This window comes from Leopardus geoffroyi, chromosome B3 (assembly GCF_018350155.1).
Source record: "Leopardus geoffroyi isolate Oge1 chromosome B3, O.geoffroyi_Oge1_pat1.0, whole genome shotgun sequence".
In the NCBI taxonomy this organism is placed as follows: Eukaryota; Metazoa; Chordata; class Mammalia; order Carnivora; family Felidae; genus Leopardus; species Leopardus geoffroyi.
Genome location: NC_059337.1, coordinates 135,117,899 through 135,144,419, shown reverse-complemented (window position 1 = coordinate 135,144,419; position 26,521 = coordinate 135,117,899). Strand labels below are relative to the sequence as shown.

General features: G+C 39.5%; 1 protein-coding gene across 5 annotated transcripts in view; it reads left to right on the top strand.

Annotated features, from left to right (window-relative positions):
* Positions 1–294: 294 nt before the first annotated feature.
* TC2N (tandem C2 domains, nuclear) overlaps positions 295–26,521 on the top strand; it is a 45,229-nt gene continuing 19,002 nt past the window's right edge. The window contains exons 1-7 of one of the 5 annotated variants that reach the window (XM_045451901.1): positions 341–404; positions 6,401–6,533; positions 14,482–14,604; positions 15,972–16,205; positions 22,702–22,869; positions 24,665–24,756; positions 25,960–26,035. In XM_045451901.1, coding sequence (XP_045307857.1) covers positions 14,538–14,604; positions 15,972–16,205; positions 22,702–22,869; positions 24,665–24,756; positions 25,960–26,035 — 637 coding nt within the window. In that variant the 5' untranslated portion in view covers positions 341–404; positions 6,401–6,533; positions 14,482–14,537. Of the gene's footprint in view, positions 405–2,684; positions 3,008–4,854; positions 4,878–5,998; positions 6,534–14,481; positions 14,605–15,971; positions 16,206–22,701; positions 22,870–24,664; positions 24,757–25,959; positions 26,036–26,521 lie in introns of those variants that run through there. The other 4 variants (XM_045451899.1, XM_045451902.1, XM_045451903.1 and 1 more) reach the window with 4 other exon arrangements.

Here is a 26,521-nt window from a genome sequence, read left to right as displayed (position 1 = left end):
GCAGCTAAGAAAAGCTTCTTCCGTTTCCAAGGGTGCAGCCACATCTCTGGCAAGAAAGACTGCTCCTCCGTCCCCTCTACATAAAAGTCATCAGGCCCCAAACGTTCCCTCTGTCCCTCGGTTAGTTTTTATCTCCCTTCTGACCCCTCCAGGCACTCCAAAGACCTCTCCGGAGGGGCCCAGGGCGGCGGCTGGGAGAGGCGGGGAGGGAGGAGCCGAGCGCGCAGACTCGCGCGCTCAGGTACCGGCCGGGCGGCCCCGCCCCGCCCCTCGGCGCGCACCTCCGGAGGGGCGGGGCGGACTTGGAGGGACCGGGGGCGGGGTCTCGGGGCGCGGCCGCGCGAGGTGACCCGGGGCCCGGCTCCCGCGGGAGGCCACGGCGGAGCGCCCGCTGGCTGCAGGAGGTAACCGGCCTCGGCCGCGCGGCGCCGTCTCAGCGCGGCGTGGAGCGGGGGGCGCCCAGGAGCGGCGCGTGGAGACCCCGCGCGGGGCGGCCGGGCGGCACGTCTCGGGCGGGGAGGGGGCCTTGGGCTCAGGTGCGCCGTGGGGCCGCTCCCGGGCACGCAGCGTGGCGCGGGCCTCGAGCGGCCGCTGTCGGGGGCCTCCGGGGGTGGGGGGCGCGGTGTGAGAGCGGCCCCTGCCCCAGCCGCCCGGGGCTTGCGGATGTGTACGGTTTTTCGTCTCCTTTCACTCTTTAGAAACGTCGCCTTGCTTGGGGGCTGGGGGTGGGGGGGGGGGGTCGGTTTCCCGAGTCTCTCAGGGACACCTGCTCTCCGGAGTCCTCGGGGAGGTCTGAGGTCCCCGGACAGCCGGGCTCACCGTGGCCTGGGCGGGGAGGGGGCTCAGTGACTCGGGGGTGGGGGGTGGGGGGCGAGGCCAGGCCCCTGCCCTGCCCGGGTCCGCTCACTGGGACGCCCGGACGGGAGGGAAGGGACCCCAGCCCGCACCTTGCACCCCGCTCTCTGCCCGGTACAGGTGGCCTCTGGGCAAAGAGGGAAGCGAACTTCCTTTGCCTGGAGAGTCCGGTAAGAACACATTAGCGGAGTGTCTTTAATCTGTGACGTTTCTGAAACTTGTAGAAGCAGAGAAGGGGTATCAAAATGTCACTTCCCTATGGTTTTTGCAAAACAGGAATTATACACCCAGCTTGATTTTAGATTTGGCTTCTGTCTCTTACAGTTTTTTTTTTTTTTTTCCTTCTTCTTCTTTGCTGTGGTTTCCTTTGAATAAAGGAAAGTAGGATGGCTGATTTGTGGGGTATATTGCACACAGGTAGGCGTCCAGGGATAGGCAAGATAGCTGCCAAGCCAAAAACACCGATTCCTTTAGAATACTAAAAAATGCAGCATGTAAAAGGATTGAGTTGGTTTTTAGAATATTATTAATTTTCTCACTCCAGGTAGGCATGTAGTAGAATTTTGTCTTCTGATTAATACTGCAAAAAGTAGCCTGGAAAATACGAAGAGTTAACAACAACACCATCTATTTACTAATTTGATATTTTGCTATGTGACTTTATTGTGGTGAAAAACTGCTTCTTCTGGAAGGACATGTTAATATTGCTTGCCTTTGAGAGCTGGGATTGGAGGAGATTTGCCTTTTATCTCTTGTGTTTTGTAGTTTTGGTTACTATGAGTTACCTTCGTAACTGGAGGAAAGTCTTTATAAAAATTTGTGTTTCTTTAAACCCTTCAAGAAAAATATTTCAAAAGTATCTCTTGTATTTTATTGGCTCCACTTGAATTATAATTGTATTCACGCATAAAGCTAACAGACTGAGAGATTAATTCAGGCCGAGAGAAAAGCAGTGAGATTCTTGGAGACCATCTGGCAGACCTGTCTAGTATTGGGATTTTCTGAAGTCAGGATAAGAGTTGTAAATGTTGGAAGCATCATGGATTTGTGTAGTTAGTCCCATGAGAGTGGAAGAAATCTTCCAGTAAGAACAAGAAAAGAAGACCAAGCATGGGAAACCAACATTGAAGTGCTGTATAGAGACAGCCATGGAGAGTGAGGAGGAGAATTCAGGAAAGAGGGAGGAAAATCTAGCAGATAATGGTGCTTAGAAGCCGGGAGAGGAAAGAGTTTTAATCAGGAGGGAAATCTATCTCAGTCAAATGAGTCAGAAGGATCTGGAAGATAGGCGCTGATTAAATGTCTCTTGGCTTTGGTAGTTAGGATAGGAGGAGGTCATTGACCTCAGCAAACACAATATAAATAAAATGATAACGATAGAAGCCAAATAAGAATGAATTTGAGGAGTAAATAGAGAATGAAGAAATAAAGATAAGGAGTGTAGAGTCCTTATATTGAGAGACAAAGATTAGAAGAAGTTACAGGGTGGTGGAGGGGAGTTTATGGTCCGTTTGGAAAGAATATAAGGACAGTCGAATACCTTTATGTTAAAGTGCATCTCACAGCATTGTTCCCCTCTCGTGGTTAAGTAGCAGAAGCTGAGAGCAAGTAGCTGAGCAGACTGAATAGAACTATTGTAAGAAAGATTTTCATCGTCCCTCATTCAAATTATCGCGATCTTAGTGGTATTTTGGTCTCTTGGGGTCTGGTGTTATCCGTGTTAAAGTCACACTTTCACAAACCGTGTTGGATTGTATTTCACCTGAGTTCCAGTACTGTGAGACTCCCAGCTTGCATTTAAGTCATGGGATTCCTCTTACATATTTCAGTGATTCTTCTAAATCTCTTATGTGGAAATCAGACGTCTTTACTAAATCGGAACTCATGAGGCATGCACCAAGGGCTTTGCTTCAGTTATTACAATGCATTCAAGGGAAAATGCCCTTAACGTGAAAATTTCTTTACAATGAGTGTCACTTCGGTCATCATTGAAGTTTAATTTTTTTTGTTGCCGTTCAGACAAGTAGTTTTATGTATATTTACCTGGGGAATATGCAAATAATCGCTACAATGGAAAAGGCCAATAACCAAATGTTGCAAAGGATATGGAGCACCTGGAACGCTCATTCTCTGCTGATGGAAGTGTAAATTGGTAAAGCATTTTGGAAAACCTGTCAGTGTCAAGTAAAGTGTGACATAGGCATAAAGTGTGTTCAAACCTGACAAAATCCTAGAAAATGCAAAGTAGCCTAAAGTAACAGACAACAGAGGATGGGTGCAAAGGAAAAGGACTGGAAAGGGGTGTGAGGAAACTTTTGGGAATGGTGAGTGTGTTCACTTTCTTTTTTTTTTTTGTTTGTTTATTTATTTTGAGAGAGAGAATGGAGATGGGGGTGGGGGGGAAGGGCAGAAAGAGAGAATCCCAAGCAGGCCCCGCACAGGGCTCGATCTCATGAACAGTGAGATCATGACCTGAGCCGAAATCAAGAGTTGGGCGCTTAACCGACTGAGCCACTCAGGCACCCCTTCATTTTCTTGGTTGTGAAGATGCTTTCACCAGTGTATACATATGTTTGACTCATGTAATTATACATTTTAAATATGTATAGGGATGCCTGGGTGGCTCAGTCGGTTGAGCTTCCGACTTCGGCTCAGGTCATGATCTCACGGTCTGTGAGTTTGAGCCCCGCATCCGGCTCTGTGCTGACATCTCAGAGCCTGGAGCCTGCTTCAGATTCTGTCTGTCTCTTTCTGCCCCTCCCCTGCTTGTGCTCTGTGTCTCTCTCAAAAATAAATAAACATTTAAAAAAAACTTTTTTAAATAGTAGAAAAAGATATGCTAAATATATTTTTTCTTTTAAATACTGTAGTTATCTCAGGGTGATGGGATTATTGATAATTTTTATTTTCTTCATATAGTTTTCTGTAATTTTCATGTTTTCAACCACAGCCATGCACTTACTTAATTTTTAAATGAGAAATTATTTCATATGTACAAAATAGTACTTTTCACACAGCTATAGATTTAGAGAATACAAATAAAATAAATGCCCCTGTACTCATATCATGCATTAGAAATAATACTTATTGGGGCACCTGGCTGGCTCAGTCAGTTGGGTGTCTGACTCTGGCTCAGGTCATGATCTCACAGTCCATGAGTTCAAGCCCCACGTCGGGCTCTGTGCTGACAGCTCAGAGCCTGGACCCTGCTTTGGATTCTCTGTCTCCCTCTCTCTCTGCCCCTCCCCCACTCACACTCTGTCTCTGTCTCTGTCTCTCAAAAATAAACATGAAAAAAAATTTAAAAGAAACAATACTTATGAATATTTTCAAAGCCCTGACTGTGTCTCTCTCTTTCCATGCTGCTACTTTTTTTTGGTATATTATATTTATGAGATTCGTTGATGTTGCTATGTTACAGTTCATTTACTTTTTATTGCTCTATATCATTCCATTGTATGACTTTACTGCTGTTTATCCGTTTTCCTGTTAATGGATGTTTAGGGACATTTTCCATTTTCTTTTTTTTTTTTTTTTTTTTTTTTTACTTAATTTTCACTCTTTGCCACTAAGAGCTGTTTTGTTATGGCCATTCTAACACATGTCTCTTTGCCCAGAAGTAGAGTTGTGGATCTTCAGTTTTGCTAGAACATACTGAATTTTTTTTTTTTTCTTGAGAGAGAATGTGAGCGTGAGTGGGGGAGGGGCAGAGAGAGAGAGGGAGAGAGAGAGGGACTCCCAAGCAGGCTCTACTCTGGCAGTGTGGCCTATCTGCACTGCCAGACCCGGGGATCTGTCTCACAAATGGTGAGTTCATGACCTGAGCTGAAACCAAGAGTCAGACGTTTAACCGACTGAGCCACCCAGGTGCCCCCATACTGAATTGTTTTGCAAAGTGGTTATACCAGTTTATACTTCCACAGGCAGTGTGTTCAGTGCTCACTTTGTTCCCTTCCTCAACATTTGAGACATTTGTACAATAACATTTGTAATGATCTGAATTGTTTCTTTTCGACAATCTGGTAGGTGAGAAATGGTCCTCCATTGAAGGTTGAATTTACATTTCCTTAATTACTGATGATGTCAGATGTTCCACAATTCTGTTATGTCGGTTTATGTCTTTTGCCTATTTTTTTGACTTAAAAAAATCTCCTTCTAGAAGTTGTATTTATTTATTTATGGTACTGAGTCTTATTGGTTATGCATGTGGGAAATATCTTCTCCCCAGCAAGTGGCTTGTCTTTTACTTTACATGGTTTTTGATAGATGTATTCTATAGTTTAGAGTACTTGAGTGTTTCAGACTTTGTCTTTATGGTGTATGCTTTTGGCATCTTTTTGTTTTTAAGCTTTGGCTTTTTTTTTTAATGTTTATTTGTTTATTTTGAGAGAGAGAAAGTGTGTGTGCGCCTGTGAGTGGGAGAGGGGCAGAGAGACAGTGAGCGAGCGAGCGAGAGAGAATATCCCAGGCAGGCTCTACATTCAGTGCAAAGCCCCAAGCAGGGCTCAATCTCATGACTTTGAGATCATGACCTGAGCCGAAATCCAGAGTCAGACACTTAACCAACTGAGTCACCCAGGTGCCCCTTGGCATCTTGCTTAACACATTTTTCTCTTCCTTGAGGTTAGAAAGATGTAGTCTTATATTTTCTTCTGAAAGCTTTAAAATAGTATTGCCTTTTGTATTTACGTCTTTAATCCATATGTGATTGATTTTTGTGTCATGTGAAGTGGGGGTCCAGTTTCATTTATTTTCCAGACGGGTAATCAGTTTTTCCTAGCATCATTTATTGAACATTCTGGTTTTCCTCCTACGGATCTATACGCATCATATGCCAAGTTTCCATATATGTGTGCATATGTTTTTGGACTAATCTTTCTTTGGTCTCTTTGTGTATTCTTGCTGCGATCATATTTACTTTAATTGTGTAAAGAGCCTTGATACCTAAGAGAAGGAGTCACCTACTTACAATTCTTTTAAAACTAGACTCCCCCTCAAATTAATTTTTTTTCTAAAGTAAACTTTCATTGGAATATATTTTAAATCTTAAATATCTACTGTAATCAGCTGAAGTCACAAGGAATACTGAAGCTACTTTAATGTAGACTATATCAGGCTTTTTGTTTTTGCAGATCCTGTCCTAACTCATTAGAGTTCATTCTAACTTGAAAAGTAAATAGAGAATTTTCATTTTGGGAATATAGTTAAGATTTGGAAAAACCTTCACACTGAAAATAGCTAAGAATGCTGTAGTGCAATTTTTAAAAAAGGTACTTATGAATTAATATGCCAAAATCAAAGAGAAAGCTGAAAATCAGAGACTGAAGGAGCCCTTAATTCTTATTTGCTCTGAGTGCATTTGCTAAACTGGGGAGACTTGATTAGATTTGATTAAGAATTCGGTGGATTTGCAGGACAGGAGGCGTAGTTAGAAGTCAGCCTAGGGCTCGTTCAAGGTAAGCTAACAAGAGACTCTCTGCCTCTAATTCTGGAAATCCCAAAGGTCTGTGGCCTCAAGGACTAAAACTCACTCTACCTCTTTTAGGGAACCACAAGGAAAGTTGCCTTGACGCCAAGTAAAACAGGAGAAGAAAACGTGTCCTTGGAAAGTTGTAACCATGGACGGTGGTAGAGAGGTGGTTCACATCACCTTGGTGGTCCCCCCAAAATTCCAAGATGTAATTTGTTTAATATCTTATTTTTCTTTAGATACAATTCACATACCATAAAATTCACCCTTTTGAAGTATACAGTTCAGTGGTTTTTCATATATTCACAAAGTTGTGCAACCGTCATCACTAATTCTAGACCATTTTTTCCCCCGGAAAGAAACCTGTACCCATTAGCAGTCACTTTTCATTTCCCCCTTTTCCCCCAATCTCTGGAAATCACTAATGTGCTTTCTATTTCTATGGATTTGCTTATTCTGGGAATTTCATGTAAATGAAATTATACAATACGTGGCCTTTTGTGTCTTGCCTTTTTCACTTAGCGTGTTTTCAAGGTTTATCTGTTTGGTAACATGAATCTGTACTTGATTCGTTTTATTTTTTTTATTTTTTATTTATTAAAAAAAATTTTTTTTAACGTTTATTTATTTTTAAGACAGAGAGAGACAGAGCATGAACGGTGGAGGGTCAGAGAGAGGGAGACACAGAATCTGAAACAGGCTCCAGGCTCTGAGCTGTCAGCACAGAGCCTGACGTGGGGCTTGAACTCACGGACCGCGAGATCATGACCTGAGCCGAAGTCGGCCGCTTAACCGACTGAGCCACCCAGGTGCCCCAGTACTCGATTCGTTTTAATGGCTGAATAAGATTCTACCATATTTTGTTTTTGTATTTCTGTTTGTTAGTTGATGGACATTTGGGTTGTATCCGCTTTTTGGCTATTATGAATAATGCTGCCGTGAGCATTTGTGTACAATTTTTGTATGGAAATATAGTTTTCATTCTCATAGCTGTTACCTACGGAGTGGAAATCTTGGGTCATATGGTAATTCCATGGAGGAACTCCCGAACCATTTCCCAAAGCAGCCGCACCAGTTTTTATTCTCACCAATAATCTTTGAGGGTTCCGGTTTCTCTAGATCTTTGTCAACACTTGTTTTTGTCTGTCTTTTTGGTTATAGCCATCCTCAATGTATGTGGATTGGTATCTCGTGGCTTTGATTTGCATTTCCCATTACTGCTGATGTTAAACACCTTTTCATGTTGTTTATTGGTCATTTGTCTGTCGTATTTCTTTAGAGAGTCTATTCACATCCTTTGCCCATTTTTAAATTGGGTTATATGTCAATGTATGAATTTAAAATAATATGGTAAACAAATGCAGGTATTTTCTGTGGCAGTGTATTTTTATCTTTGTCTCTAAAAAGGTCTGCGAATAAAGTTTCAAAGTCACTGAATAATTTGTCAAAGATAACCAAGTGCACAGGAAATAAGACAGCCTGAACAAGAGTCAGCAGAAACAACAGATAATAAGAAGTAAACTTACAAAAGCTTACATATTGGAATTACTACTTATGGATTATTAAAATAACTAGGATGGGCTCAGGGCACCTGGGTGGCTCAATCAGTTAAGCATCCGACTCCTGATTTTTCACTCAGGTCATGATCTCAGTCATAGGATCGAGCCCCGCGTCAGGCTTTATGCTGGTAGCACGGAGCCTGCTTGGGATTCTTTCTCTCCCTCTGCCCCTCTCTCTCAAAAAACAAACAAACAAAACTATGATAGGCTATATTTAATGAAGTAAAATACAAGTCCTTCCTTTTTTCCAGCTGCTTTTGAAATTTCCTCTTTATCACTGGCTTTGAGCCATGTTATTGTGATGTGTCTTGGCATAGTTTCCTTCATACTTTCTATGCTTAGTGTTTGTTGAGGTTCTTAGATCTGTGGTTGGTAGTTATCAAATGTGAAAATTTTTAGTATTATTTCTTCAAATATTTTTTCTGCCTCCCCCCATCTCCTTCATGGATTTCTTTTTTTTTTTTTTTTTTTAATTTTTTTTTCAAGGTTTATTTATTTTTGGGACAGAGAGAGACAGAGCATGAACGGGGGAGGGGCAGAGAGAGAGGGAGACACAGAATCGGAAACAGGCTCCAGGCTCTGAGCCATCAGCCCAGAGCCCGACGTGGGGCTCGAACTCACAGACCGCGAGATCGTGACCTGGCTGAAGTCGGACGCTTAACCGACTGCGCCACCCAGGCGCCCCTCCTTCATGGATTTCAATTACACGTTTATTAGGCTGCTGGAAGTTATCTCATGGGTCATAGATGTTCTTTTTATTTTGTCTTTGTTCTTTTTTCTCTTTGTTTCATTTTGGGTAGTTTCTCTACCTGTGCCTTTAAGTTCTTTAATCTTTTCTTTTGCAATATCTCATCTGCTATTAATCCCATCCAGTGTATCTTCTACCTCAGATACTATAATTTTAATATTTAGAAGTTGCATCTTTTTTGTATCTATCATGTGACTTCTTAACTTTTTGAACATACAGTGTCAGAAATGTTTTAAAGTCTAACTCTCCATGTATTTCTGTGTGGTTCCAGTTGGTTGATTTTTCTCAGTGTTTTTTTTTTTGTTTTTTTTTTTTCCTTTTTGCATGTTTGGTCATTTTTTTATTGGATGCCAGATATTGTGAATTTTACCTTGTGTGCTGGATGTTTTTAGATTTTTAGAAATATTTTTTGCTTTGGGACATATTTGTTTGTTTATTTTGAAAGAGAGAGAGAACCAGTGGGGGTAGGACAGGGAGAGAGGGGGCAGAGGATCTGAAGTGGGCTCTGTGCTGACAGCAGGTGCAGGGCTCGAACTCATGAACCATGAGATCATGACATGAGCCAAAGTCCTCAGGTGTTTAGCCAGCTGAGCCACCCAGGTACCCCAGGACATAGTTTTTTTTGAAAATGGTTTGATCGTTTTGAGTCTTGCTTTTTAAATTTGTTGGTTGGAAAGCAGACTAGCATTTAGTTAGGGCTATTTATTACCCCACGGAGGCAAGACCTTTCTAAGTATTCTACCCAATGTCCTGTGAATTATGAGGTTATCCCAGTTTGGTTGGTGGGAACAGACATGAGTCCTGACCTTGGCGAGAGATGGTATGGTTTTTGTAATCTTTTCTGGTGGTCTTTGCCCAGTCTTGTGCGATTTGCTTGTGTGCATGCTCTGAGCAGTGCCCTGCTGAATCCTGGGGGGTAGGGGGAGGCTTTGCTGAGGTCTGTGGTTGTCTCTGTGTGTACCTCTCTATTCTCCAGTAGTCTGTCATGCAAACTCTATCTGCCTTCTTTTTCTTTTTAAGTTTTTATTTACTTTTGAGAGAGAGAGAGAGAGAGAGAGAATGAACACATGAACTGGGGAGGGGCAGAGAGAGATGGCAAGAGAGAATCCCAAGCAGGCTCCATGCTATCCACGCAGAGCCCAGTGCAGAGCTCGATCTCATGAATCATGAGATCGTGACCTCAGCCGAAAGCAAGAGCCAGAAGCTTAACTGACTGAGCCACCCAGGTGCCCCATCTATCTGCCTTATTCATATTCACATAAAGTTGTTTTCTTTTCTGCATCCCTCCCCCATAGTCCCCAGTTCATTTTGGATGACTCAAGGCCATCAACTTTGAGGACCTTTGAGAAGCAGTAATGGTTTTTAACCAGTCCTCCCACATTCCTTTCATGATTAATGTAAAGTATTTGCAGGCTGGCTGGGGGTCAGAAATGTGGTTTGATGAGTTCATTAGGAGTTTTTATATGAGGTGGTTATACTTTGTTCCCTTGTCGATCAACTATATATTTGCTGAGTTCCTCCTATGTTCCAAGTATCATATAGAGTGCTGAGTGATAAATAGAAAGTAAGTATAATATTGTTTCTGAAAAGTTTATATTTTAGAAGGGGAGAGAGAACAAGTATCATAAATGTCAAGAATATGAATATATATATATATATATATATATATATATATATATATATATTTTTTTTTTTTTTTTTTAAGTTCACTGGATGTTTAGAAATGAGAGAATTCAGTATGACCTGAGTGGTCAAGGAATACATCCTTTAAACTAGGGTTAGGGGCACCTGGGTGGCTCAGTTGGTTAAGCATCTGACTTCAGCTCAGGTCATGATCTTCCAGCTTGTGGGTTCGAGCTCCGCATTGGGCTCTGTGCTGACAGCTCAGAGGTTGGAGCCTGCTTTGGATTCTCTGTCTCCCCTTCTCTCTCTGCCCCTCCCCCACTCATACTCTGTCCCTTTCTCTCTCTCTCATAAATAAACATTAAAATGTTGTTTTTTTTTTTTAACTAGGGCTAAAAAAGGGATTTTGAAAATGTATCAATTTTTAAAACAAATCAGTTACAAGATATAATGGAAGAAAAGATGCCGTTGCTGATAGCCAAACAGATCTTAAAAGCATACACTTAACAAGAAAAGTTCTGCATTTATATGAGAAAAACTACAAAAACTCTTCAAAATACAAACACAGGGCGCCTGGGTGGCTCAGTCGGTTAAGCGTCCAACTTCGGCTCAGGTCATGATCTCACAGTCCGTGAGTTCGAGAGTCGCATCGGGCTCTGTACTGACAGCTCAGAGCCTAGAGCCCATTTCGGATTCTGTGTCTCCCTCTCTCTCTGCCCCTCCCCTGTTCATGCTCTGTCTCTCTCTGTCTCAGAAAAATAAATAAATGTTAAAAAATTTTTTTCAAAATACAAACACAGACTAGAACAAATGTTCTGGGTAGGCATGCACAACATCTTAAGAATGTCAGTTTTTTTTCTAAAATCACTTATAAATATAACAGAATCCCAACAAAAGTACCATTAGATTTTTCCTCCTGGGGCTAGACAGATTATAAAGTTCATTAGTAAGAACAGACAAGCAAGGAAAGCTGGGAAAACCTTGAAATTAAAGAGCAGTAAGGTTGGGGGGGGGGCAGCCCTGCTGCATATGAGAGCATATTACTATAGGCCATTATCATTTTATTTCTTTTTTATTAAGTTTTTAATGTTTATTTTTGAGAGGGGGGAGGGGCAGAGAGAGAGGAAGACACAGAATCTGAAGCAGGCTCTGGGCTCTGAGCTGTTGGGCACAGAGCCCGACACCGGGCTCAAACTCATGGACCATGAGATCATGAGGTGAGCTGAAGTTGGACATTTAACCACCTGAGCCATCCAGGTGCCCCTGCACTTTAAAATGTGTTACAGGAGGGGCGCCTGGGTGGCGCAGTCGGTTAAGCGTCCGACTTCAGCCAGGTCACGATCTCGCGGTCCGTGAGTTCCAGCCCTGCGTCGGGCTCTGGGCTGATGGCTCAGAGCCTGGAGCCTGTTTCCGATTCTGTGTCTCCCTCTCTCTCTGCCCCTCCCCCGTTCATGCTCTGTCTCTCTCTGTCCCAAAAATAACGTTGAAAAAAAAAAAATTAAAAAAAAAAATGTGTTACAGGAAAAGACAGTCCAGTTGAAGAGAATAGAAAATATATACATATCTCAATTATATGTGGAAATTTAGTCTATAATAAAGGCAGCATTCTAAAATCATTGGAGAAAATACAGAATTTTAAATAAATGGTGTTTGTGATACTGGAATAGCCAACTGGGAAAGGTAGGATTGAATCTACTTCTCATACTGTATGTACACTGGGGTGTTAATATAGAAAGTAACACCATACTAAGTATTAGAAAAGACCATGGGTAAAGTCTTTTATGACCTATGTATGAGGAAAAGTTTCCTGTGAGTCCAAATCCAGAAACAAAGAGGGAAAACATAGGTAACCATAACTACGTGTATGTGTATTCACACATTCATGTATGTTTTTATGTGTGTATATATATACACACACATCCTCCCCCCACACCCCCTCCCCCCCCCCCACAAGGCAGAAAATACCTCAAAAATAATGACAGACTGGAAGAATGTTTGCCACTTATATCATGGGCAACACATTAATCTCTCAACTATATAAAAATCCTCTAAAACTGAGGCAGGAAAGGACCAATAGCTTTATAGAAAGATGGGCAAAAAAGGTAATGAACAGCGAGTTCATAGAAACAAATACAGATTAGCCTTATATGAAAAGGTGCCCAACCTCACATAAAAGAGATGCTAATTAAAACAACACAAGATATCATTTCTTTCCTATCAGATTGGCATTTTAACAAATACTTTGTTGGTGTCTGTATTTGAAAGCTGGAGCTAGTGTATTGCATTAAGAATTTGCAGATTATGGCCTGCTGAATGGGGAGGTACGAGCCACCCGCAGGGGTCTGCAGGTAGTTAGTTCCCTCATCATCTGAGCTCCCACTTTGGGGAAATGAAAACCCCCCAGGGTCGTTTTGATCGAAGGCACAGTGTCAGTACACCCACACAAAGGAAGTAAAGTCAGCAGATTTGTTACAGATCCCAGAAACGGAAGTGGGAAGGTAGAGATGAATTAAGATTTGCTGTGAGTTGATAACTCTTTCATCTGGGTGATAGGGATTTTCTTACATCATTTTATCATCTTTTGTATACATTGGAATTTCCTATGAAAAATGTACAGAGTTTAAGTAGGCATAAATGAAGAGAGTGCATTTGGAATAAAGTCCGTGAGCCCAAGGTGGGCAATTGGACATAAAGTTCTTAATACAAACTTAAGTTCCTGGTAAATTTAAAACAGACTCCCAGGGCGCTTGGCTGGCTCAGTCGATACAGCATAGTACTCTTGATCTTGGGGTTATAAATTCAAGTCCACACTGGGTGTAGATATTACTTAAAAATAAATCTTAAAAAAAAATAAGACAGACTCCTTTTATTTCCATCTTATGTTATATGTGAGTTACTTAGCTGATAACTCTGTGTGTGTGTGTGTGTGTGTGTGTGTGTGTGTAATACAGTGTTTATTTTTTTATGGCAATCACCTTTTATTTTTTTTCTTTGCTTTATTTATTTTTTTAAATATATAAAATTTATTGTCAAATTTGTTTCCATACAACACCCAGTGCTCATCCCAAAAGGTGCCCTCCTCAATACCCATCACCCACCCTCTCCTCCCTCCCACCCCCCATCAGCCCTCAGTTTGTTCTCAGTTTTTAAGAGTCTCTTATGCTTTGGCTCTCTTCCACTCTAACCTTTTTTTTTTCCTTCCCCTCCCCCATGGGTTTCTGTTAAGTTTTTCAGGATCCACATAAGAGTGAAACCATATGGTCTCTGTCTTTCTCTGTATGGCTTATTTCACTTAGCATCACACTCTCCAGTTCCATCCACGTTGCTACAAAGGGCCAGATTTCATTCTTTCTCATTGCCATGTAGTACTCCATTGTGTATATAAACCACAATTTCTTTATCCATTCATCAGTTGATGGACATTTAGGCTCTTTCCACAATTTGGCTATTGTTGAGAGTGCTGCTATAAACATTGTAGTACAAGTGCCCCTATGCATCAGTACTCCTCTATTCCTTGGGTAAATTCCTAGCAGTGCTACTGCTGGGTCATAGGGTAGGTCTATTTTTAATTTTTTGAGGAACCTCCACACTTTTCCAGAGTGGCTACACCAGTTTGCATTTCCACCAACAATGCAAGAGGGTTCCCGTTTCTCCACATCCTCTCCAGCACCTATAGTCTCCTGATTTGTTCATTTTGGCCACTCTGACTGGCGTGAGGTGATATCTGAGTGTGGTTTTGATTTGTAATACAGCGTTTAAGATATATTTTTCTGTTGGTGTAATTCTAAATGTTAAACCAACTTATAAAGTATGAAGTTGTATATTGGCTGCATTTATAGGACCTTTGGATTACCAAAAGAATTGATTTGGAGGAAGTGAAAATTTTTCTCAAACTTTTTATGAGTGCCACATTTTCTTGCAAATTTTGCTTGGGCATTGATTTGGGTATACCTGGCAAAAAAGAAGACTGAGAGTGGAATTTTCCCTTTTTTTCAGGTTTAACATTGAGATTTTTCATCTAGTGATTTTTGAGTATCTCATTTTAATAACTTATAAGAAGCCTAGCTTATACAAAATTATATATAAGATAAAAAATCTATCTTCCTTGAAACATTTTTGCTTTGTATTCCTCATTACATCTTAGAAAGACAGATAATATGATTTATTTAGTGATACCTAACGCATTAAGCCTGATCATGTTAACTTGTTTTCTGTTCTGCCAACAGATTGATACTAAAATTGGAAGTTTGTATCAATTGCTGACTGTTAGAAATTGTATGTAATGGCAACAGAATTTCTAAAGAGCTGCTGTAGAGGATGTTTCTATGGTGAAACAGAAAAGCACAATTGTGAGTTTGGCTTCTTTTTACATCAACAAACATTTATTTAATATCTTTTTTAAATGTGGGATTTTGTAATATAAAGATAAATGAGAAATATTTCCTGACATCATGGGGGAAGCAGACATAAATGTAAGGCACACCAGGTAAGTAATAAGGTACCCTGGGGCATAAGAGACAGAGAGAAATTCAACCTGGCGGACACCCTGGGACATGACCACTGAGAAGATGGCATTCGGCATGGGAGTCTGAAGAGGACTTCAGCAACTGCGTGGGAGGAAGAAAGTTAGAGAAGGTGAAGATTGGACACGAGGATTAGTAGGTGGATGAAATTGCACAGGCAAAGGCAGGGAGAGAAGAGAACTGTTGAGTGTGTTTGGGGACAGTATACTCTGGCAAATGTTTTAATTCGAATAAAGATAGTTCTAGTTGATGACAATGCTCATTAAAAAACGCCTTTCACAAATGAATGACTAACGGAGAAGAGACCCATTATTTCATCAAGACCCCATATTTATGAAGGACTTCTGGAGATTTCCCTTTCTATTTAATGGTCTCTTCATTTTCTTCAGAGTTATGACTGGAACTTTATTTTTCTTTGGCTTTTTCTTGTATTTCATTGTCTGGAGCATAGCTCCCTAGTATATTTGAATAGGAAGGCTTCTTTTTGCATTAAAACATTTCACAAATTCCTACACAGTAGTAGTTGGACTTTCATCCAGTCAACAGACAATACCGCTCATACATAAAGATGAACTCTGGGTGTCCCTTACCTCCCCAGCCTAAGTCACCAGCTTAGGAAACACATATAATTTGAGACCACGGACAAAATAGGTCACAGAAGCTAATACAGGGAGAGTTGCTAGTGTATTAGGGTAAAAATACATTTTATTTTGTGATTCAGTAAAGATTTTTGGAGACTTGGGAGACCTTTAGCTTCTTTTCAGAATTGCTTTATATATTTAAGACTGATATTAACCACTAGTACTGACAACAAGAATTGCTTCATTGGCAGTATTTTTAAATGCCTGGCTTTTACTTGAAAGTATTGTGGAATTAACTACAAAATAAACTTATTTTCCATCTGTGAACTCTTTTTGTGGGAATGAGTTTCTTTAAAAACTGCTTTTACCATTATGATAAGTTAATATACTTTGGCAATGGTATGCTAATTTTGCAAATATTGCCTGGACAGAATTAATGTAGATTCCAGAAGTGCTTGATAGGGCCTAGAAGTGGTAGTTTTTCTATCAGCAGTTTCTCCTAGAAGATTAAGTAAGTACCAAAGCATGGTAACTTTAGATTATTATATATAACTCTACATTCATATTTGTGATTTTTCTTTTTCTTTTCTTTTTTTCTTCTTTTATATGTAGTTTCCACAGAAAGAGACTTTAAAGCAGCAGTCTCAGAATGTCAGAATACCACTGTCTGTGTACCTCCATTGACTTCTGTCTCCGTAAAGCCTCAGGTTGGCTGTACTGAGGATTATTTACTTTCCAAATTACCGTCTGATGGCAAAGAGGTACCATTTGTGGTGCCCAAGTTTAAGTTATCTTATATTCAGCCCAGGGTACAAGGAACTCCTTCACATCTGGAAGAACTGGAAGGTAAACCACAAAATGGCAGGATTTAAAAATCAACATGTAGCATTTAAATGCTATTGTTTCTGTTATTTTGTTCTTTCATATGTTTGAAGATATAAAATCCTTTTATATATAAATTTTATATTTTGTTTCTTATATGTTTTGCTCTTTTTGTAGAGGAACTTAATGTATAATATTTTTGAAAGATCTCATTATGAAATCTGATCACATTCAACACATCTATAGATGTGTCCTTTTTGAAAGGAATCATGTAATATCTCAGCTATCTTTAACACGTCTGGAAAGAAAATGAGGAATTTGTTTTTATTTGATCAGTAAATATAGAAAGCATTCTTAAATTTTTTTTGTTTGAGGATAGTTCTTATTTTCTATCTTCTAAAATTTGGTGTAAAGAGAAGAAAGGAAGCAATGGAGTAGTCTTTCTTCACCACTACACTACATGACCCAGGCTCAGTAGCCACTTGAATGAAATAGTCATTGGGTAGATTTTGGTTGATGTTGTTAGAGGCCAAGAGAGTAATGGTAAGAAGAAACAACATGTAACTCTTGTATTTTAAAAATAATTTGCTTCAGTCCATTGAAACACTCTCACAGCGCACAGTGTCCCCCCCCCCCCCCCACCTCAAAGTTTTATTTTGAAACATTTCAAACACACAGAAAAGTTGAAAGACTGTAACGGTGAATGTCCACCACATAGAATCTGTTATTAATATTTTACCAAAATTAATCACATGTCTGTCTATTGATTCTTCTATCCATTATTAATCCTCTTTGAGTGGGGCATGGGTGAAGAACACATTTCAAAGTAAATTGCAGACATTAATATACTTCTAAATACTTAAGCATATATGTAATTTATTAGAGTTCAGTATCTGTTTATAGTTTTCTTCTTTTGATATAAATGTTATACATAATGAACTACCTAAGTTTTAAGTTTGTATTTGTTGGGGCACCTGGGTGGCGCAGTCGGTTGGGTGTCCGACTTCAGCCAGGTCACGATCTCGCGGTCCGTGAGTTCGAGCCCCGCGTCGGGCTCTGGGCTGATGGCTCAGAGCCTGGAGCCTGTTTCCGATTCTGTGTCTCCCTCTCTCTCTGCCCCTCCCCCGTTCATGCTCTGTCTCTCTCTGTCCCAAAAATAAATAAAACGTTGAAAAAAAAAATTTAAGTTTGTATTTGTTGAGTTTGGTTAAATGCATGTAACAGTGTAATCCAGACTCCTGCCAAAATCTAGAATATTTTTCCAAATAGTCTTTTCTGCCCCATCCTTCTTCTCTTCTTTTTAAAAAAATTTTTTGACATCTGTCCATTTTTGAGAGACAGAGACAGAGCATGAGCAGAGGACAGGCAGAGAGAGGGAGATACAGAATCTGAATCAGGCTCCAGGCTCTGAGCTGTCAGCACAGAGCCCAATGTGGGGCTTGAATCCACAAACCGTGAGATCATGACCTGAGCCAAAGTCAGACACTTAACCGATTGAGCCACCCAGGCACCTCCCATCCTTTTTCTCTTCTCATTTGGGGATTCCAATTAGACACATGTTGGACCTTTTTATATTGTTTTATGTGCCTCTGAGACTTTTTTTTTTTTTTTTTTTTTTTTTTTGCTGTTCAACTTTTTTCCCCCTCTGTCAAGATTGGGTATTATTGACTGTCAAGTTCACTCTTTCCTCTGTCATCTCCATGCAGCTGTTAAGCTCATCCAGTTAATTTTTATTTTAGACATTATATTTTTCGGTTGTTGAATTTACATTTAGTTTTTTTTGTAGATTCTATTCTTTTGCTGTGATTTCATTTTCTATTTTTTTCATTATTGTGAGCTTATTTTCTCTTATGTCTTTGGACTCTAGCATCTTTGCTAATTCTAACATCTGAGTCACTTAGGTGTGGATTCTGTGGTTTTCTTTTCTTTTTTGAAAGTGGGTCAACTTTTCATGTTTCATTGTGTATGGAGTAATTTTGTATTATATTCTGGATGTGGGGTGTTTTGTTGTAGACACTTTAGACTGAGAGGGGTTTTTTTTTTAAAACAGGTGATTAACTTAGTTAGACTATGCTGCAAATTCTGGGTCTTTGGTGGCAGCTCTTAGCTTAGTTTTTGTATCTTTTCTTAAATTGTTAAATTTTTGTTTTTTAATGTTTTATTTTATTTTTTGAGAGGCAGAGCCAGAATGAGCAGGGGAAGGGCAGAGAGAGAGAGAGGGAGACAGAATCAGAAGCAGGCTCTAGGCTCTGAGCTGTCAGCACAGAGCCCGACGTGGGGCTTGAACCCATGAATGCAAGATCATGACTTGAGCCAAAGTCAGAGGCTCAACTGACTGAGCCGCCCAGGCGCCCCATGTATCCTTAGTTGGGGTCCGTCCCATATATTTGTGGCTCAGGGATCAGCCAGATATTTGAGCAGACTGTATTCACAGAATTTGGAGCTTTCTCCTTTCCAAGATTCCCACCTTGCTTTCTAGCAGCTGTGGTTGCTCTGAACTCCGCCCTCTGGTTCTTCAGGCCAGAAAGAGTGTGGATTTTTCTGTTGGAGTTTATCTGCCCTGTGCAGCACCAACTTTGGCTTGCCCTCAGGCTAACAGTCATTAAAACAGGCGGCCCTGTTCCCTTTCTTCCAAGAGTCAGTGCTCTCCAGAATCTGCACTGCTTTTGATCACTGTCCAGTCCCTTCAGGGTTTTTGTTCATTTTGTTTTTGGTCTACAGTGTACTGTTTTTATCTATAGGAGAGTTGGGTTTGGTAGGAGTGATCTTTTTTCCTTCCTTCGTTCCTTCGTTTTTTCCTTCCTTCCTTCCTTCCTTCCTTCCTTCCATCCATCCATCCATCCATCCATCCATCCATCCATCCATCCTTTCTTTTTTTCTTTTAGAGAAACAAGGAAAGAGGAACCCTGTGCCTGGCCCACCACCTTGTTTTACACATATCAGTAGTATCTCTCACAAACAGTGTTTAAAAGCTTTGTGTCACAGGATACCTTGATAATTGGTCTTTCTCCTTTTCTTGTGCTTGTTAACAGCATTGAGATTAAGCCATACAAACAGTTTTGTAATCTGTTTTATTCCTATCAGACATTGTGAACATGTTTTCATACTCATTGCTTTTTAATGGCCCCATAGTATTAAATCTATAGATGTCCCATAATTTGTTTAATAAATTTTGTCTTCTTAAAACATTTAGGGTATTTTATGTATTATTTTCATAATAAAAATGAGAAGTACCTACCTAGCAATATGTGATAATTTTTCTTTTGTCTTTTCATTAAATCACTAGAAAACAGATTGCTTTTTGGTTTGAATGAGTGGGAAATTGGTTTACACTTAAATTATAGGCTCAATGAAGATGTGGTAAAGCCATCTGATTTTTATTATATTGGAGAGAAAATCATTAGAGTCAAGAAAGTATTCTTGGTGCCTAATTATAGAAATCAGACATGCGCAGGTTGTATGTGTATGTGCCTGTGAATGATGGGTTGACAAGGAAATTTTGAGGAGAAGACAGGACAGAGCACTGTCAGTAATGACTACACTTATGTTTCAAGTATTCGAAATGTGTTTTGTTTCATTTCTTACTTACTGATGTGTCTGATGAAGCCACAGATTACTGCTTTGTAACCCAGAGATCCCATCGTTCACATCTTACGGTGCTTGCTCTATCTCATATCTACCTATCCATTAAGAGAATGTGTTTTGAATAAATATTGAAATTTTAAATAGAGCTTTTGAGAGGTGTAAAGTAAATGTTACTTTGCATTTAGTTTTATATTTATAGCACTGTGGTTCTGTAAATTGAGAAGCGTTCCTTTTGAGCTTTAAAAATAATATCACTGTATATTGTTTGAGAGGAAAATTGGAATTCTGGAAAGGAAAAATGAAATCAGAATATTCTTTTTTAGGTATAGCCCATAAAGGTAGTGAGTCATTTTTGGTACTACTACTCCTGACAGCATATTCTTGTTACCATAAACAGACTTGTAGCAGTGTTTGTGTGCTGAATGATTTAAGGGTTAGCTTATAAGGTGCACAGGCTCCTTAACAAAGCTCTCTGGCATCAGAACCCCCTCTTGGCGCCCCTCTGCCTATGTATTATGCTTGGATTGCACACATAGCTATTTGAACTGGGGTGAGGATAAGATCTCACCTCATAACCCCATATTTTATTTTTCTTCTCTGAACTCAGTGTGAAGCCACCTGTTTTATTGTTTAGCTCAATTCAGAAAATATTGGTTTATACTGTGGGTTCTATTTTAAATGGGACAAAAAGAATGAAAAGATGGCAATAATTTAAACTCTTAAAAACTTTATGCCTCTGTGTTATTTCCAGTGTGATTCTTAACTTTGAAAGGAACTTGATCTATCGTTTTATCCTTTTTAAATTGTGAAATATGCACATGTAGAAAAAAGGAACAACAGAAATATGTAACTCAGTGATTTACTCCAATGCAGGACACGTGTATGGTCACCACTCGAGTAAACAAATACGCACTGGCAGCAACCCAGATATAGTCTTTTGTTTATGATAGGTCCTTTCATTCAGCATTATTTTTGTGAGCTTCACTCAAATTGTTGTCAGTAGCTCCAGTTTTAGTATCTGTACAGAAAATACATTTATTTTCATTTATTATAAATGGCGTGGTATAGTGTTTCTGCATAGCATACAAAGGGTCTTTTTATGTAGCCTATATAGACTACTGTTCATTTTACTGTTAATGGGCATTTGAGTTTTTTCCAGTTTTTGGCCATGACGGATAATAATGCCTCTGAGCGTTCTTGTACTCGTCTGTTGGTGCACATGTGCGGGCATTTCAGTGGTGTGTATGTCCCCAAATGGCACTGCCATTTCATAGGGCATACGTCTCCCTCAGTCTTGGTGGAAATTGCCAAACTGTTTTCCATAGTGATTGCCTCCGTTTATATTCCCTCCGGCAGGAGTGCGATCTTGTCAACGCTTGCTTTTGTCAGGCTTTTTAGTTGTAACCCATGCTGGTGAGTTTGTAGTGGAATCTCACTGGAGTTTTCATTTGCGTGTCTACCCCATGACTAATGAAATCGAGCACTCACTCATGGTTTTGGCTATTTGGATGGCTTCTCTTCTGAAGTGCCTGCTTGAGGCTTGCAGCCAATTTCTGTTTGGGCTTGCCTTTTTCTTATTGATTTGTGGGAGTTCCTTATACATTCTGGATATAAGCCCTTTGTTGGTTATATGTGTTGCACATAACTTTTCCCACTCTATGGGTGACCATTTCACTCTCTTCAGTGGTCTCAAAAAATGGAAAATTTCAATTTTTAATGTAGTCCAGTTTATTAAAAAATGTTTTTTATAATAATGCTGTGTTGCATTTAAGAAGTTCTTGCCTGCCCTAAGGCTGTGTAAACTTTCTTATAAATTGACTGAAATGTAGACGTTTTATTGGTTTGCCTTTAACATTTAATTTAGATCCGCAATCCACATGCAATTAATATTTTATGAATTTTTTTTAGTTGGGATGAGGTTGTTGTTTTTTTCTTCTGTATCAATATCCAATTGTCTTAGCACCTTTTAGTGAAAAGACTGTTCTTTCTGCATTCTTATCCAGTGCTGCATTGATTGTAAATCTAATGTCCATAAAAACAGTGTCTCTTTCTGGTCCTCTGTTCTGTTCAGTCTTATTTTATTGTGTACCAGTGTTCTGTTCTTAAAACTCAGTAGCACAGATCTTTCCATCTTGTTTTACTTCTTAAAGTGGATTTCGTTTTTTTGTTTGTTTTTGTTTGGTTATCCTAGGCCCTTTGTGTTTCCATGTAAATATTTTCTAATCTTTTTGTTGATTTCTAACTTTATTATATCGTGGTTAGAGAGCACACTCTGTGATTTCTGCCCTTCCAAAGAATTGCTCTGCATATCTCAGCATGTGGTCAGTTTTTATAAATGTTTTGTGTCTTCATCAAAAAACGATCTTCTTTTTGCTTGAAAGATGTTCTTTATGCAAGTAGAAAAATAAAAGGAAACTCAGGGATGCCTGGATGGCTCAGTTGATCGAGTGTCCAACTTAGGCTCAGCTCATGATTTCACGGTTCGTGGGTTCGAGCCCCACGTCAGGCTCTGTGCTGACAGCTGGGAGCCTGGAGCCTGCTTTGGATTCTGTGTTTCCCTCTCTCTCTGCCCCTCCCCCACTCATGCTCTGTCTCTCAAAAATCAACAAACGTAAAAAAAAAAAAAGAAAAGAAAAGGGAAACTCAGATTAAAAAAATACAGGAAAATACAGGATTGTGTATAGGGCAAAGAGAAATGCCACAGCACAAGAGAGAAATTACCAGACTGTCTTGAGAGCAGGTTTCATGGCTGATCCCTGGCAGGATGCTCCATGCAGAGCACAGTAAATAAACATGTGCGGATTTCTATTTTATATCTCAAGCACATGTGATTTAGTGTTACTTGAGGAAAATTTTTTTCTTCCTCTTGCGTTGGATACGCCAACTGTTAATAACTTCAAGAAAAGGGTAAAACTGTAGAAACACTTACTTTCAGGATCTGCCAGAGCATCTTTTGGAGATCGAAAGGTAGAACTTTCCAGTTCATCCCAGCATGGAGCCAGCTACGATGTATACAACCCATGCTATAGGTATCAGCACATTTCACCTGATTTGATCCGGCGCCTTCCTCCACGTTCAGAAGCAGTGAGACTATATGGATCAGGTATGAAAATTTTTTGTGTTTTTTCTTTGTAGAATGTAGAAATCAAATAAATGTAGAAATCAAATGTAGAAATGTAGAAATCAAATAAAGTCTAAGACCCTGGAAGAGATGATTCTCATGATGAAGAACAAAAAATAAGATAGAGAAAAGCAAGGCTTCAGAAGTGATATGAAAAACATTATGGCTTCTCTGTGGTATTCTATCTGATGTAAAAATTGAAAGATTAATGAATTATGTGTATTGAGAGTTCCAAGTTCCATTTTCTTTGTCCTTTTCTGAAAAGTTTCATTTTCAGATTATTTCTGTATTTTATACATCATCTGCCTATTCAGAAGTTCTACAACGGGTATTTATTAGCTTTTCTTTCCTGCTCTGTTCAGTGAAAATGATAAATTTACAAACTCATGATGAGATGACAAATGTAAAGAAAGAAAATAGAAAATGCCCAAATAAGGAGTGCCTGGGTGGCTCAGCCGGTTAAGCATCTGACTTCGGCTCAGGTCATGATCTCATGGTTTGTGAGTTCGAGTCCCACGTCGGTCTTTGTGCTGACAGCTCAGAGCCTGGAGCCTGCTTCAGATTCTGTGTCTCCCTCTCTCTGCCTCTCTCCTGCTCACTTACTCTCTCTCAAAAATAAATAAATGTTAAAAAATTAAAAAAAAACAAAGTGCCTAAATGATTATAGAATTTTCTCAGTTTAATATTTGAGGACTGTATCAATTTTAGACTGGTATAAATGTACGTATCTGATTCATAAAATCCTGTTTTTCAGGATTTTAATGTTATATATAGCTACCTCAACAACTGAATTCAGGGTGAGGTACTGAAAACAAAGCAGAAGTATTTATTTAAATACTTATTTCAGCACTGTGTTAGAATATACATTATACAGAGTTCCATTCTTTAAGAATCTCCTAATTTAGGAGAGAAGCTAGAAATATAGACTAGAAATATAGAAGCACATGGAATTCAATATTTTTTTTTTTTTCAACGTTTATTTATTTTTGGGACAGAGAGAGACAGAGCATGAATGGGGGAGGGGCAGAGAGAGAGGGAGACACAGAATCGGAAACAGGCTCCAGGCTCTGAGCCATCAGCCCAGAGCCCGACGTGGGGCTCGAACTCACGGACCGCGAGATCGTGACCTGGCTGAAGTCGGACGCTTAACCGACTGCCCCACCCAGGCGCCCCTCAATATTTTTTTTTTAACGTAATAAGTACTCATTAAATAGTTGAATTGCATTTAGCACAGAGGACCTACGTTCTCTTATATCATTCCTATGGGATATAGAATTGAGTAATGAAGCAAAAAGAATGAATATTTCCTGCTTGATAGTTGATGTGGATGTGAAAATGTATTGTTTGATTTATATTGGTTTCTGTTTGGAACAAAAGTAAAATAATTGTAAAAAGTTTTAAATTTTTATGAAGAGGTTTTTTGTTTTTTTCTCATGTTTATTTTGAGAGAGAGAGAGAGCGGGTGTGTGCACGCACGTAGGGGAGGGGCAGAGAGAGAGGGAGAGAGAGAATCCCAGCAGGCTCTGTGCTGTCAGTGCAGAGCCCAACTTGGGGCTCCATCTCAGGAACTATGAGATCGTGACCTGAGCCAAAATCAAGAATCAGATGCCTAACCGACTGAGCCACCCAGGTGCCCCGAGAAGACTATTATCTCTTAAATCGATTGCATTAATATTCATGATAGATAGAACTAAACAGAGATTTAGTTCATGGTGAATAAGTAAAATTCCAATGTTTCTTCTTTAATGTAAAGACATTTTTCCATGTCCATTCGTAGTTTGTGATTTAAGGACCAGCAAACTTCCCAGTTCCCCTGGGCTAAGCAAGTCTATGTTTGATCTTACAAGTTCATCCCAGCGGTTCATCCAGGTGAATTACTTATATAAATGTATACGATAATTTATTTTCAAGCTAAAAACTCAGAAATGTGTGAATTACATTAGAAACAACATGTATAAATCTTTTGTAGATAAATCTATGGTAATATCTGAAGAGTTAACACTTGGCATTTCCCATGTATATTTTTTCAGGAAGCTCTCAGCTGAATAGTAAAAGGTAGTAGTTTTTTTGTTTTTTTGTTTTCTTTTTAATGAATCTTACATCTCTTGGTATATACTCAGGCAGTCTTGAAGGCAGTTGGAATTTAAAATGGTATGGTTCAAAGTGCTTATTCATTTAACCTTCCTTGTTGATCGTAACTACCTAGTAAATAAAAAATACTATTTCTATTCAGACATAGGGCCTAATTAACATTAACACAGCATCCTCCTATTTTTTAAATGGAATAACTTTTCGATGTTTAAAAAAGTTTCTTCTAAAAATATAAGTAAATTGTAATCATTAAAAACTGGAAGATAGAGTTAAGCAAAGTGAAAAGACAAATCACCTATATTCCTGTAACTGAGAATAAAAGCGCTATGAAAATATTGTTGCATATACTTGCGGGCTTTTTTTCCATGTAAATGTATATGCATACATTTTATTCAAATGGAAGTGTATTCTAAATAATCCTTAGCATCCTCAGTGGAGTTAATATTTTACAGAATTAATTCTTCATAGCATCAACTTTTTAATGTGTATCAGAATTGGTTGGAGAACTTGTTAAAATACAGATTGCCAGGCCTCACCCCCAGAGCTTTTGAGTAGCCCTGCACTGGGGCCCGAGTTTGTATTGCTAACAAATTCCTGGATGATGTTGATGTTGGTGGTTCAGAGGGACTGTGCTTTTATAACCGCTACTTTGCAAGTTTTTAAGTAACAGGGCACTTCCAGATATATTCTTATTTTTACTTGTACTTTCAAGTATGAACGTAAACGGTGATCTCTTCCTCCTTATTATAAAACCAAACCCCAGACAGCAAAGGCTTTCCCCATCTATGATCTAGTAAGCTATTTAAGATTCTCCTGTTAACACACACAGAAAGCTTTTCTTCCTCTTTACTATCTGATCAGTGACACTGTCTATGGTTAGCATGCAGTTTGATGCTGGGGGTGTGGGGAAGTTGGGGCATAAGTTTCAGATCCTTGAACTTTGCTGTGTGGTATCTGACTAGAGACCAATTTTATCTGTAGAGACATGATTCCCTGTCCAGTGTGCCTAGCAGCTCTTCTTCCAGGAAGAACTCCCAGGGGAGTAACAGAAGCCTGGGTAAGGAGTAAAGTACCTTCTTTTTATATTCTGAGGGGAATGAATTCTACCGAGTTGTAATTTGAACATATATTTGATAAGGTAAAAAAGGACAACTCTAGATGGTTATATCCATGTTACCGGCATATGAATACTCAGATTAGATGGCCCACTTCTTGTGTTCGGGCATGAATGTATCTTTAAAAAAGGCATAGCAGTTGCACACCTCTTGTTTGTTTGATATAAAGTATACCATTGTTTTGTGGGAAAGTTTATCTTAGTTTTAACTTAAATCTCTCACGCTATACTTGGGTTAAGTTCTTAAGCCAGGCACTTTTTACAGCAGGCCTTCCTCTGCTATAAAACATTGATGTGTCATTTTTGTCTTATTAAAGTGGCAACTTAAAAGAGTAATTTTGCCATTTTTCAGTTGTACTCTTAAAATTGGATTGTATCGGGGCGCCTGGGTGCTCAGTTGGTTGAGCGCCCGACTTCAGCTGAAGTCAT